Here is an 11685-nt window from a genome sequence, read left to right as displayed (position 1 = left end):
ACTCCACGAAAGCCCTATATGATCTTAAGTTGGATGACGCTCGCATTAGTGGATACTTGCATGAGGGTCAAGAATATGGTACTTAGAGCCGGACTTGTGACCTTTCCTTGAGAGAGACGAGTGAATCCTCATTAACCTTGGTTTGCGTGCTTCTACTCTAAAAGGTGAGGTTTGCTTAGGGAGAATTGAGGATGTGTGAGTTTGAGTTCCACAACGACCAAAATAATTGAGAGAGTTCTTTGATGTAATGAGTCAATTCTTGATGCTCTTGTGTCACACTTGATCCATAGTTTTTCAAAGTTTAAATTTTGTTAATGATCCATTTTTATTGAGGGCAATTGTTAGTCCCAATTGATGCTTGTTGAGGTTACCTTAGGACAGCTGGAATTACTTGGATTTTCCTTTAAGGGGTGAGTCTTATTGTGTTTCCTTGAGGACAAGCAAAGGTTTAAGTTTGGGGGAGTTGATAAGTTAGGATTTTAACATGTTTTATGCCCCTACTTGCCTATGCTTTGATCATATATTGTTACAAAATAATCCTAAAAGGCTCACAAGTTGTGCTTGATCGCAGGTTTGATCGACAAAGTGACGAAATGTCAAAGATCGGCTCAAAAAGGAGTGAAACCTGCTCAAGTATCAAAGACCAAGAAATTTAAGAAAAGAAGGCCTAGTGCGGACCGCGCAAAGTGGAATGCGGCCGCACTAGGTGGTTCAGAGAGTTAGTGAATCAGGCTAGAAGAAGCGTGGCCACTGTACAATCTCGCGGTCCGCGGTGAAGGCTCTGCGGCCACACTACTCTTTTGTGCGGTCCGCGGTCATGAGGTTCAGAGAGATGAAGTTTGCAAAGCCAGTGCCATGAGGTCCACGGTCGTGGTTGCGCGGACCGCGCCAGCTCCCTCTGCGGCCGCGGTCCGTTCTACGCGGTCTGCGGAGTCCAAGTTCAGAGAAGCAGAAGTGAGCCCAGTGCGGTCGCAGTCCATTTAATGCGGCCTGCACTGACCGCGCAGGGGTAATTTTGTCCAGTTTTTCCATTCTAGTATAAATAGAACATTTTACCATTTTTTAGGTCATCAGATACATCAGTGGAGAGCTGCGCTCGTTAGAACATATTTTGTAGCCATTTTTGGCACTTTAGCTTTACATTTACGATAGATTCTTCTAATTTAATTTTAGGAATTAATTAATTAATATGCTTAGTTCTTCATCTATTTATTCTATTTCTTTATCTAGCATGAGTAGCTAAACCCATTAGCTAGGGTTGTGACTCAACTCTAGCGTGGGTAATTGGTGGGTGTTGTCATCTAATGTTAGATTGACTATGGGTGTTTGCTATTTGGGTTGATTTTATGTTTTAATCTAGAATTGGTGGTTGCAAACACTAATTCAAGCTTTGTGGGTTTAACTCTTCTTGAGAAAGAGAGTCTATAACCCCAAAATTGACCCAACAAGGAATTAGGATGGACTCATGAGAAATGATAGTCCCAATTAACGGGTTAAACCTCGAGAGAGTAATTACCCTACTTGAAATCTAGTTGTTTGGTCTAATTTGCCTACCTATTTGGTCTCGAGAGAGTCAATTGGGCAAAGTCACTTTCTCTACAGAGAGGTGTGAGAGTGGGTGAAATTGTGCAACAGTTACAGCGTAAGCTCCAATTATGTCAATCGAACCTTAGTAACATCTACCCGTCAATTAGCCACCTAGGTAGTGTGATGACCCTAGTGCCCGACTTCCTATTAGATACAACTTAGCAATATTCTCGTAGCATAATTTAGTGTTAATCAATAGTTTTACAAAAATAGTTATAATTTGAAAACCCAAAAATGTTTGAAGTGACATTAGGAGTACAAACACATCTTTAGGATAGACAGACAATCCAGCTTCACTACTAGCTCCCTAAGGAATTCGATCCCGACCTTCATATGGGGTAAAAGCTATTGCGACCCGCTCTACCTACCTTAGTGTAGCGTCGAGTTGGCCGTGATCAGGGCATATGACTACACTTTGAGGTGAGATTTTGGCATTTAAGAAGCTAAATGAACCAATACACGAGATATAAGAATGGTATAGAACAATGGTTTAGTAATGTCCCAACAACGATATCATGGAGAATATGATTCAACAAACTTTCTATCGTGGGATAAACACAACCAACCAATGTGTAGTGAATCAACTTGCCGGTGGGAATTTTATGACTACGCCTTATGCGGATGCGTGTGCAATTTTAGATGAAATGGCAAAAACATCATCGGAGTGGCAATCCTGGGCTAATGTTCCACAAGGTGATCCCAACGTGATCCACCTTTATAAAGAGTTGCATGGCCATAGGCAAGTCATTGCCGAATTGACTACCACCATGAACCAATTAGTAAAGGCTCAAATTCAACAAGTGCAAAATCCTATGCAAGTCAATTCCATGAAGCGAGTGAACATAATGATGAACAAAAAAAAGGACCAACGGTCCGCAAGTGCAACATCGAGTGGAGAATTATGTGCAGGAGGATAGTGGTTTTTATCAAGATGATTATTACAATGAACAAGAAGAGGAGGTGCAATATGTTAATAATTTTCATGGGCAAAGAAACAGCTTCCAAGGTCCAAACCAACAACAATGGCGACCTCAAAAAAATCAAGGAAATTGGAGTGGTGGCAACAATCAAGGGAATTAGCATAACAACAAAAATCAAGGAAATTGGAGTGACAATAATCAAGGCAATTATGGGTGGTGGTGGGGGGGGGGAAGGGTAATAATCAAGGCGGATGGAACAATAATCAAGGCAATTAGGGCTCGGGTTTTCAAAGGCCCCTGATATATCAACAACCGAGCAACCCGCCTCCTTATCCTTCATATGCTCCAAGTTCTTCAAACAATGAGATAGGGCGTATTGAGAACATGTTCAAGCAAATGATGGAAAAGAATGCTTATTCGGATGCCCAACTTGCCTCACACAACACATTGATCCACAACTTAGAAGTTCAAATGGTAAAAATATCTCAAGCTCTAAATTCTCGTCCTAAATGGCACTACTAAGTGACACGGTGGTGAACCCAAAGGGTAGAAACAACATGGGGCATGCCATGGCTGTTACTACAAGAAGTGGAAGAGGTGGGAATGCACCCACCTCAAGTCAAAAGCAACTTGTGGATGATGAGCAACTAGTACAAGAAGAAGAGGTCCCGAGCAATGTGGTGCAATCAAATGATGAAGTTTGGATAGATATTGATGATAGTGTGGAAGATACTCAAGAGGAGGTGAACCCATCTAGGGAGCACATTATTAACATACCGGAGCCGGAAGTATAAAAGGCTAAGGCACCATTGCCTAAGTCTCCATATTTACCCTCAAAGACTTGCCAAACAAAATGGTAAGAATCAATTCAAAACGTTCATTCAAATGATGAAATGTCTCTCAATCAATGTGCCATTAATTGAAGCTTTAGAATAAATGCCCGAATATGCAAAGTTTATGAAGGATCTAGTGACAAAGAAGCGGTCAATAAATTTTGAAACTATCAAAATTACTTAAGTGAGTGCAATTGTGCATTCAATGGCTCCTAAGTTGGAGGATCCCGGTGCTTTCATAATTTCTTGTACAATTGGAAGTGCCAAATTTTCTAAAGCTCTTTGTGATCTTGGGGCAAGTATCAATTCGATGCCCTATTCAGTTTTCAAGACATTGGGAATTGGGCAACCAAGGCCCACCTCTATGAGATTGCAAATGGCCGATTGTACTATGAAGAGACCTTTGGGAGTGATTGAGGATGTTTTGCTCGTGTTGATAAATTCATTCTTCCGGGGCATTTTTTCAATCTCGATTATGAAGTTGATTATGAGGTACCGATTATTCTTGGAAGACCTTTCCTTGATACAGGGAAGGCTCTTTGTGATGTTGAAGCCGGAGAACTTACTTTCCGGGTTGGTAATAAAAAAGTGGTTTTCCATGTGTGTAAGTCCATGCGGCAACCAAATAGCAATGAGGTGTGCTCTTTTGTGGACTTGGTGACCGATGTTATTGTTGATGAAACAAGTGCTATGATTAATGTTGGTGATATGTTGGAGGCCGTCTTGCTCAACTTTGATGATGAAGAGATGGATAGCTTCATGGAATGCGTGAACTCTTTGCAAGGAATGGGGACGTACAATTATGCACCCCGAAAATTATCTTTGGATCTTGAAAATAGGACAACTCCTCCTACAAAGCCTTCCATTGAAGAGCCTCCTACCTTGGAGTTGAAGTCATTGCCTCCACATCTTTGGTATGAATTCTTCGCCCTTGTTTTACTTTACCAGTTATTCTTTTCTTTTGTTTGACTAACGTGCAGGTAGATTCTACATTGCCGGTGCTACAAAAGAGGAAGAAGGCTATTGGGTGTAAAATGGCGGATATTCGAGGGATAAGCCCCACATTTTTCGTGCATAAGATCAATTTGGAGGAAGGCTCCAAACCCTCTATTGAACATCAAAGGAGACTCAATGAGGTTATGCAAAAGGTTGTCAAAAAGGAGATTATCAAGTGTTTGGATGCCATGGTTGTCTACCCCATTTCCGATAGTTCATGGACTTCTCCGGTTCAATGTGTCCCAAAGAAGGGGGCATGATAATGGTCACCAATGACAAGAACGAGTTCCTTCCTACAAGAACGGTGACCGATTGGAGAGTGTGTATGGACTATCACAAGCTCAATAACGTCATAAAGAAGGATCATTTTTCACTTCCCTTCTTATATCAAATGCTTGATAGATTGGCCAGCCATACTTTCTATTGCTTTCTCGGTGAGTATTCGGGCTACAACCAAATTCTTATTGATCTGGAGGATCAAGATAAAACAACCTTTACATGTCCCTATGGTACTTTCGCCTTCAAATGGATGCCATTTGGTTTGGGCAATGTACTGACGAATTTTCAAAGGTGTATGATGGATATCTTCATGGACATGGTGGAGTAATACCTTGAAGTTTTCATGGATGACTTCTCGGTGGTCGTAAATTCTTTTGACGATTGTCTTGCAAATTTGGATAAAGTGTTGGCAAGATGTGAAGAAACAAATTTGGTGCTCAATTGGGAGAAATGTCATTTCATGGTCGAGGAAGGCATTGCTTTAGCCACAAGATCTCAAAGAATGGAATTGAACTTTACAAGGCAAAGATTGAGGTAATTTCTAAACTTCCACCTCCAACTTTGGTAAAGGGCGTGCGGAATTTCTTAGGACACACGGGGTTTTACCGTCGCTTCATCAAAGATTTTCTAAGGTGGTGAACCTGTTGTGCAAACATGTCGAGAAGGATGATAAGTTTAACTTCAATGATGATTTCATGAGAGTTTTTGAATTGTTAAAGTTCAAGTTGAAAACTACTCCCATTATCACCGCTCCAAATTGGAGTGTCCCCTTTGAACTCATATGTGATGCAAGTGACGTAGTGGTGGGGGCTGTTTTGAGACAACGCATCAACAAGATTTTTCATCTGGTCTACTATGCTAGTAAGACCATGAGTAGTGCCCAAGTCAACTACACTACTACGGAGAAAGATCTCCTTGCCATTGCGTTTGCAATTGAGAAGTTCCATCCATACTTGAAGGGTGCAAAGGTCATTCTCCACACGGATCATATGACACTTTATTATCTTATGAGAAAAAAAGATTCCAAAGCTCGGTTGATGAGATGGGTGTTTTTGTTGCAAGAGTTTGATATTGACATCCAAGATAGAAAAGGAAGTGAAAATCAAGTGGCGAACCACTTGTCTTGTTTGGAGGAGGAGGGGAGGCCACATGATGGCCTCGAAATCAATGACTCTTCCCCGATGAGCAAATATTGGCTATTTCAATGAAAGAGGTGCCATGGTTCACGGATCTAGCAAATTTGTTTGTGTGTGGTATCATCCCAGATGAGTTCTCTTCAAACCAAAGGAAGAAGCTCAAACGGGATTGTCAAGATTATTATTGGGATGAACCGTACCTTTTCCAGATTTGTGTGGATAGGTGATTAGAAGATATATACCAGAAGAAGAGCAAGGTGAAATTCTTGAGGCTTCTCATTCTTTGCCATATGGCAATCATCATGGTGGAGCAAGAACGACAGTCAAAGTGAGAAGTTGCGGCTTCTATTGGCCCACTCTCTATAAGTATGTTGGTGATCTAGCGAAAAGATGTGATGAATGTCAACGGGCTGGTGGAATCTCAAAGAAAAATAAAATACCTCTCACTACCATTTTGGAGATTGATATTTTTGATGTATGGGTTATTGACTTTATGGGTCCTTTTGTGAGTTCTTGTGAAAACACCTACATCTTGGTCACGGTTGAATATGTGCCAAAACTGGTTGAGGCCATTGCTCTACCCAACAATGAGGCGACAAGTGTGGTGGCGTTCTTGAAAAAGAATATTTTCACAAGGTTTGGTACTCCACGGGCTATTATAAGTGATGGGGGGTCACATTTTTTGCAACAAGGCTTTCGACACCTTACTTATCAAGTATGGCGTTACTCATAAAGTCACGACTCCCTATCATCCACAAGATAGCGGTCAAGTGGACGTCTCCAACTGGGAGATAAAGAGTATTTTGTCCAAAACAGTGAATGTTAACCGGATGGATTAGTCCAAGAAGCTTAATGATGCATTATGGGCTTATAGTATGGCTTACAAAACACCTATCAAAATATCTCCATACCGGTTGGTGTTCGAAAAAGCTTGTCATCTTCCGGTAAAACTTGAGCACAAAGCCATGTGGGCTCTAAAGAGGTTGAATCTTGATTGGGATGTAGCCGCTAACTTGAGGGTTGCACATTTGAATGAATTGGATGAGTTCTGATACCATGCTTATGCAAGTTCGTCCTTGTACAAAGAAAAGATAAAATATCTTCATGACAAATACATTTGGAACAAAGATTCCAAGGTGAGTGATCTTGTGTTGTTGTTTAACTCACGGTTGAGGATGTTTTCCAGGAAGTTAAAGGCTAAATGGAGTGGTCCTTTTGAAATTGTAGGTGTGACACCTTTTGGTGCCTTGGATTTGAAGAACAAAAACAATGAGGTATTCCGAGTCAATGGTCACCAGGTGAAGCACAATTTGGGAAAATTTAGAGATGGCCACATTGTGGAGGTCAATCATAATTGATGGTATTCTGCTCGTGCCGCGATGTTAAATCAAGTGCTTCTTGGGAGGCAACCCATGTTTCTTTTCTCTTTTTTTCCTTTTGTAGTTAGGTGTTATTTTTGTGCTAACTTGATTTGAAGTGTTCTACAGGGATGAGTGTGCCTTATAGGAATTGTGGACAGAAATCAGCCTAAGTGTTGCAAAAATTAAGGACTGTAATTGAATTGTGCAGACCGTACATTTATAGGTTTTGCAACAAAAGTGCTCTGTGGCCGCACAAATGGAAGGTGGAAAATACCAACTCTTTGAAGTTGGTCTATTAGAAAAATGGTCAATCTGTAGCTGTAACAGGAAATTTGCCGCTATAGCAAGGAATTTGCAGCCGCAACAAGGAATCTGCGGCCGCACATAAAATTTTGCAAACCGCAGAAAAAAATGCTGACTTAAGCTCATCAGGTAACAGAGTGTGGACCGCAGCTAAAATTGTACGACCGCACTCGTTCCTCCATCCCTTAGAAAATCAATAGTATAAATAAAAGGCTAGGGCAACTGATACACTTTTTCCTCTCTTAACACAAACACAACACTATATTAAAATTTCTTGGTGAATCATCTGCCCACATGCCCAACAATTGTTGATCACTCATTCCTTGACCTCATTCACATCTGGTATGCTTAAATTTCTTGTTAGATTTTTGCATTTTTAGCTTAGTTTCTAGCTTTTTAATTATTTTTGGGCCTTTTGTCAGTAGAACGCAATTGTTCATTCATGTGAGGGTAAATTGTAGTGGGTCAACTAGTACATGCTATATGGGGACTGGGTCAATGTATTTTCATGCATATATGTTGTTACTGTGTCAAATTTGCACAAAATTGCACGACCTAAATACAAATACTGAAGGGTTCGTAGAGTTTTTGAATTTATGCGGCCACAGCTGAAATTGTGTAGTCCGCAGAAGTTAATCTAGGGCAATATTAGTGGGAAGGAATCTGTGGCTGCAAGAAAATTGTACGGATTGCAGAATTTCTATTGTGGCCACAAAACAACCCTTGTACTGTCATCAGAGAGTCTACAAAAGTATGACTCAAATGTGTGGTTGCAGGACAAATTGTGTGGACCGTAGAAAATATGTTGCGGCCGCACATCAGCAAATTCTCTATCATCAGAGAGTTGACATATTTTGAGTTTCTGAGCTGCGGTCACAAGTGAAACTGTGCGGACCGCAATTTACTTTTACTCCCGCAAAGCTAAGTTGTGCGGTCCGCAAGACTTCATCGCCAGGAAATTGTGCGAACCGCAGATCCTTACCCTTCAGGCATACTGTGTCTGTGACCCTCACTGTGTTTTTTGGTGTTTTCTTACATATCTCATGTGTCTAATTGAATATAGAATTGCATCTAACAATTGTTTTTGCTTGATACAGATAATGGTTCGATCTAGAGGCAGAGGTTATACTTCCAAAGGGAGAGGTAAACTTTCTAGGGGTCAGGGTAAGAGTGCCTTACCCCTCAGCCAACAAAGAACAATTACGAAGAAAGCTACAAGCGGCAGAGGTAGAGGTGCAGACCTCTCCGAGACGAGCTCTTATGTCCTGCCTAGGGAAGCATCAGAGGGCAAATCAGACTCTATTTAAGAGTAGTCGGCTGTCTAGTCAAGGCCGCCAGGGAGATATCAACTTAGGGACGAGTTATCCTCATCTCATAGCACTTCCGAGGGTTTAGAAAGTGCTAGTCAGGCTTCTAAGCCATCCACTATACCTGTCCCGAAGGCACCGAATACATTAGTTTAGGACATCCCCGATGATGGCAGAGAGGGAGATGCTACAGCTTCCGGCCTTGAAATATCTAAGAAAAAAGAGGTCAGAGAGGACCGTTTTGTCAGTTTGGCTGCCTTCACCAGTTTTCGCACTTGGTGGCCAGTAAGGTCGCTCATTCTTGAGCGACAGTTTCAGTTGAAAGACCTGGAGAAGTATAACCCAGCAGTGTTAAGATAGTTTAAGGAACGTAAGGGGTGGATATGGTTCACCCATTGTGTGGTAGATGCCCAAGAATACCTAGTCCGTGAATTCTACACCAATGTGGCGCATATCAGAAAGGGGACAAAGGTAACCAAAGTTCGTAGCCTTAAAGTGAGATTTGATCAACATACACTCAACATGTACTTGGGTTTTGAAGATATCGATCCAAAGGAGTATTTAGAGAAGTATGCAATGGGAGATGCAGCTCGGCCATGGTTAGCGGAGATTCTAGCAGCACCCGGGCCACCACCACCATGGATTACCGCTGGGGTTCCTATTCATAGGAGCACTCTAAGTTTTGAGGCAAAGAGGTGGGAAATCTTTGTCTTTAGCAGACTGGACCCGAGCCAAAATGAGACATATCTTCCGATTCCTCGGGAAGTTCTAGTTGCTTCTTTCATGGTCGGGTACCCTATCAATATGGGTGCAGTGATTTTGGCCAACATCTCAGTGATTTCTCGGCAAGATGACTCATCCTACCACCCAACACTATTATAGAATATTTCACGGATGCGAGGGTAGAGCCGAGGGATTATGATACAAAGGTGCGACCGAAGAAACCATACTTTTGGTACTTACTAATGGATGTGAACACCCCTAAGAGAAAAGGTCAGCCATCTACCACCATAGGCCAGTCTGATGAGCCATATGTGGTAGTTGCGGAGGAAGTTGATGTTCCATCTACTTTGCCCGAGCCTTCCTCTAGTGCCACAGCTATGCCACCGCCATCATCTTTAGTTCCTACTACAGTTTCTGCCATAGGTTCCACCTCGGCTTTGAAGTTGGTGCCCATACCTACTGCTCCATTTTTTGTGTTGCGAGTTTCCCAGATTTGGCGAGCCTCAACAACTGGATGCAAACAACCACTACAAAGTTTTTTGACTTATCCAGTATTATTGCAGTACAACCTTCTATTCAGGCACCTCAGGTTCCCCCGATTGATGAAGAGACATTGAAGAAACTCCTGGAGAACCAGACCACTATTATGGCTACATTGGTATAGCACGGGTTAGTGATCGAAGAGTTGGGAAAAGAAGTAAAGTAAATGAGAAAGTCCCAGGCTAGAAAGAAGTCAGTGGACAAGCTCCGGAGATATATGACCAAGCTTGCTGCAGCCGGAGATCTCCCCTTTGACATGCTGATTGACCCATACCATCCAGGCCCAGATCCTACAACACCATCAGCACTGGTGGCACCAGCTAGCCAGTCGGAGGAGCCAGACCAGGCTGCCGACACTGCTGAGGCAGTGCGCGAGATGTTCACCAACCCATCCACTCCTAGAGTTGAGGATGATGAGATTTAGTTGGACGAGACTAAGGGTGGTGACATTGCTGGGGACACAGATATGTCCAAGGAGCCATACGTAGTTTTCTTCACTCTTTCCCTTCCTTTACTCTTATTTTGTTAAGCATTCGGGACAATGCTTATCTTTATTCGGGGGGTGGAGTTCATTTTATTGATCTTATTTGGTATATTCTGATATACTTGGCATGTAATTACTTGATATTATTTTCTTTTTCTTTCTCATTATGTATATATTCTCTCTCTTCTCTCTATATTCTCTCTTTTCTCTCTTTATGTATATATTCTCTCTCTCTCTCTCTCTCATTATGTATATTCTTTATGCTTTCAATAGTTTTTGCTTTGTAGCTTCTTTATGTTAGTTTCTTATTAGTTAGTGTTTGATTTAGTAGTTTCTTTTTATGTTCTAGTAGATAATAATCCTTTGGTTTTATTAATGCCACGGTGTTTTCCAAAGGTAGTTATTGTGTGAACCAGTTGACTCATCCCAATGATGGATGGCGTGACAACCTTCTTAAAGGAGTGAGTCCGTTTTGTGTTTAGGCAATAATAGTAATAGTAATGATAAAAAAGATCTAATTAAGTCAAGATCAAAGAGTCAAACATGATTCATTTGGCACCAACACATTTACCTACGTGCTTATGGTTAGAGACAAGGTTTTAAAAGGTAATAGCTCTAGTTAGTGACTTTGTGAATCTTGTGTTGACTTTAGTACCATAGGGTAGTCTAATTGGACCATAGTGATCTTCAATCTTGAATGTGGTCATTGTGGGACCTTGACTCTATCCTCTTTAATAATCTAGTTGCGTAAGGGGTGATATGCTTTGTTGCTAGTCCAAATACCTGTGTGAAAGGTCTAGAACTTGCCCCGAATGTGTTTTAAGGCAAAATCTTAAGTTTTTCTTGGCTTGAGAAGTGATTGTAGTATTACTTGGCCCCTTTTAGTTTTCTATTGCCTACCAATGTTGTCATCCGTAGTCAACCCCTTTAAGCCTTTAGCCTTTCTCATTTGAAAACCATGTTACAAGCCTTTACCCGTTCTATCGTAACCCGCTCTTGTCACCCGAGCTTTCCTTAACAATCATGTGAAACAAATGGCTAAAAATATAAGTTTGGGGAGAGATGAGGAAATTGAAAAAGGTATCAAGGCACAAAAAGAGAAAAGAAGGAAAGGCAAGAAAAGAAAAAAAACATAAAGAAAAATGCAAAAAAGTGAATGAGAGTGGAAGACTTGAAGGGATTCAAAGAGAGATAATGATCTCAAACACGGAGAAAT

The 11685-nt window shown here is 41.4% G+C and overlaps 1 protein-coding gene across 1 annotated transcript; it reads left to right on the top strand.

Moving 5' to 3' along the window:
- The first annotated feature begins 4598 nt into the window (after window positions 1-4598).
- On the top strand, window positions 4599-6803 carry LOC138883965 (uncharacterized). The gene is made up of 5 exons (XM_070164692.1): window positions 4599-4939; window positions 5038-5179; window positions 5335-5583; window positions 5975-6466; window positions 6591-6803. Exons 1-5 carry the CDS (start codon window positions 4599-4601, stop codon window positions 6801-6803), a joined length of 1437 nt encoding a protein of 478 aa, XP_070020793.1.
- The last annotated feature ends 4882 nt before the right edge of the window (window positions 6804-11685 follow it).

Source organism: Nicotiana sylvestris, chromosome 12, assembly GCF_000393655.2.
Source record: "Nicotiana sylvestris chromosome 12, ASM39365v2, whole genome shotgun sequence".
In the NCBI taxonomy this organism is placed as follows: Eukaryota; Viridiplantae; Streptophyta; class Magnoliopsida; order Solanales; family Solanaceae; genus Nicotiana; species Nicotiana sylvestris.
The sequence above is the reverse complement of the archived record's forward strand: the minus strand, read 5'-3'. Positions and strand labels throughout refer to the sequence as shown.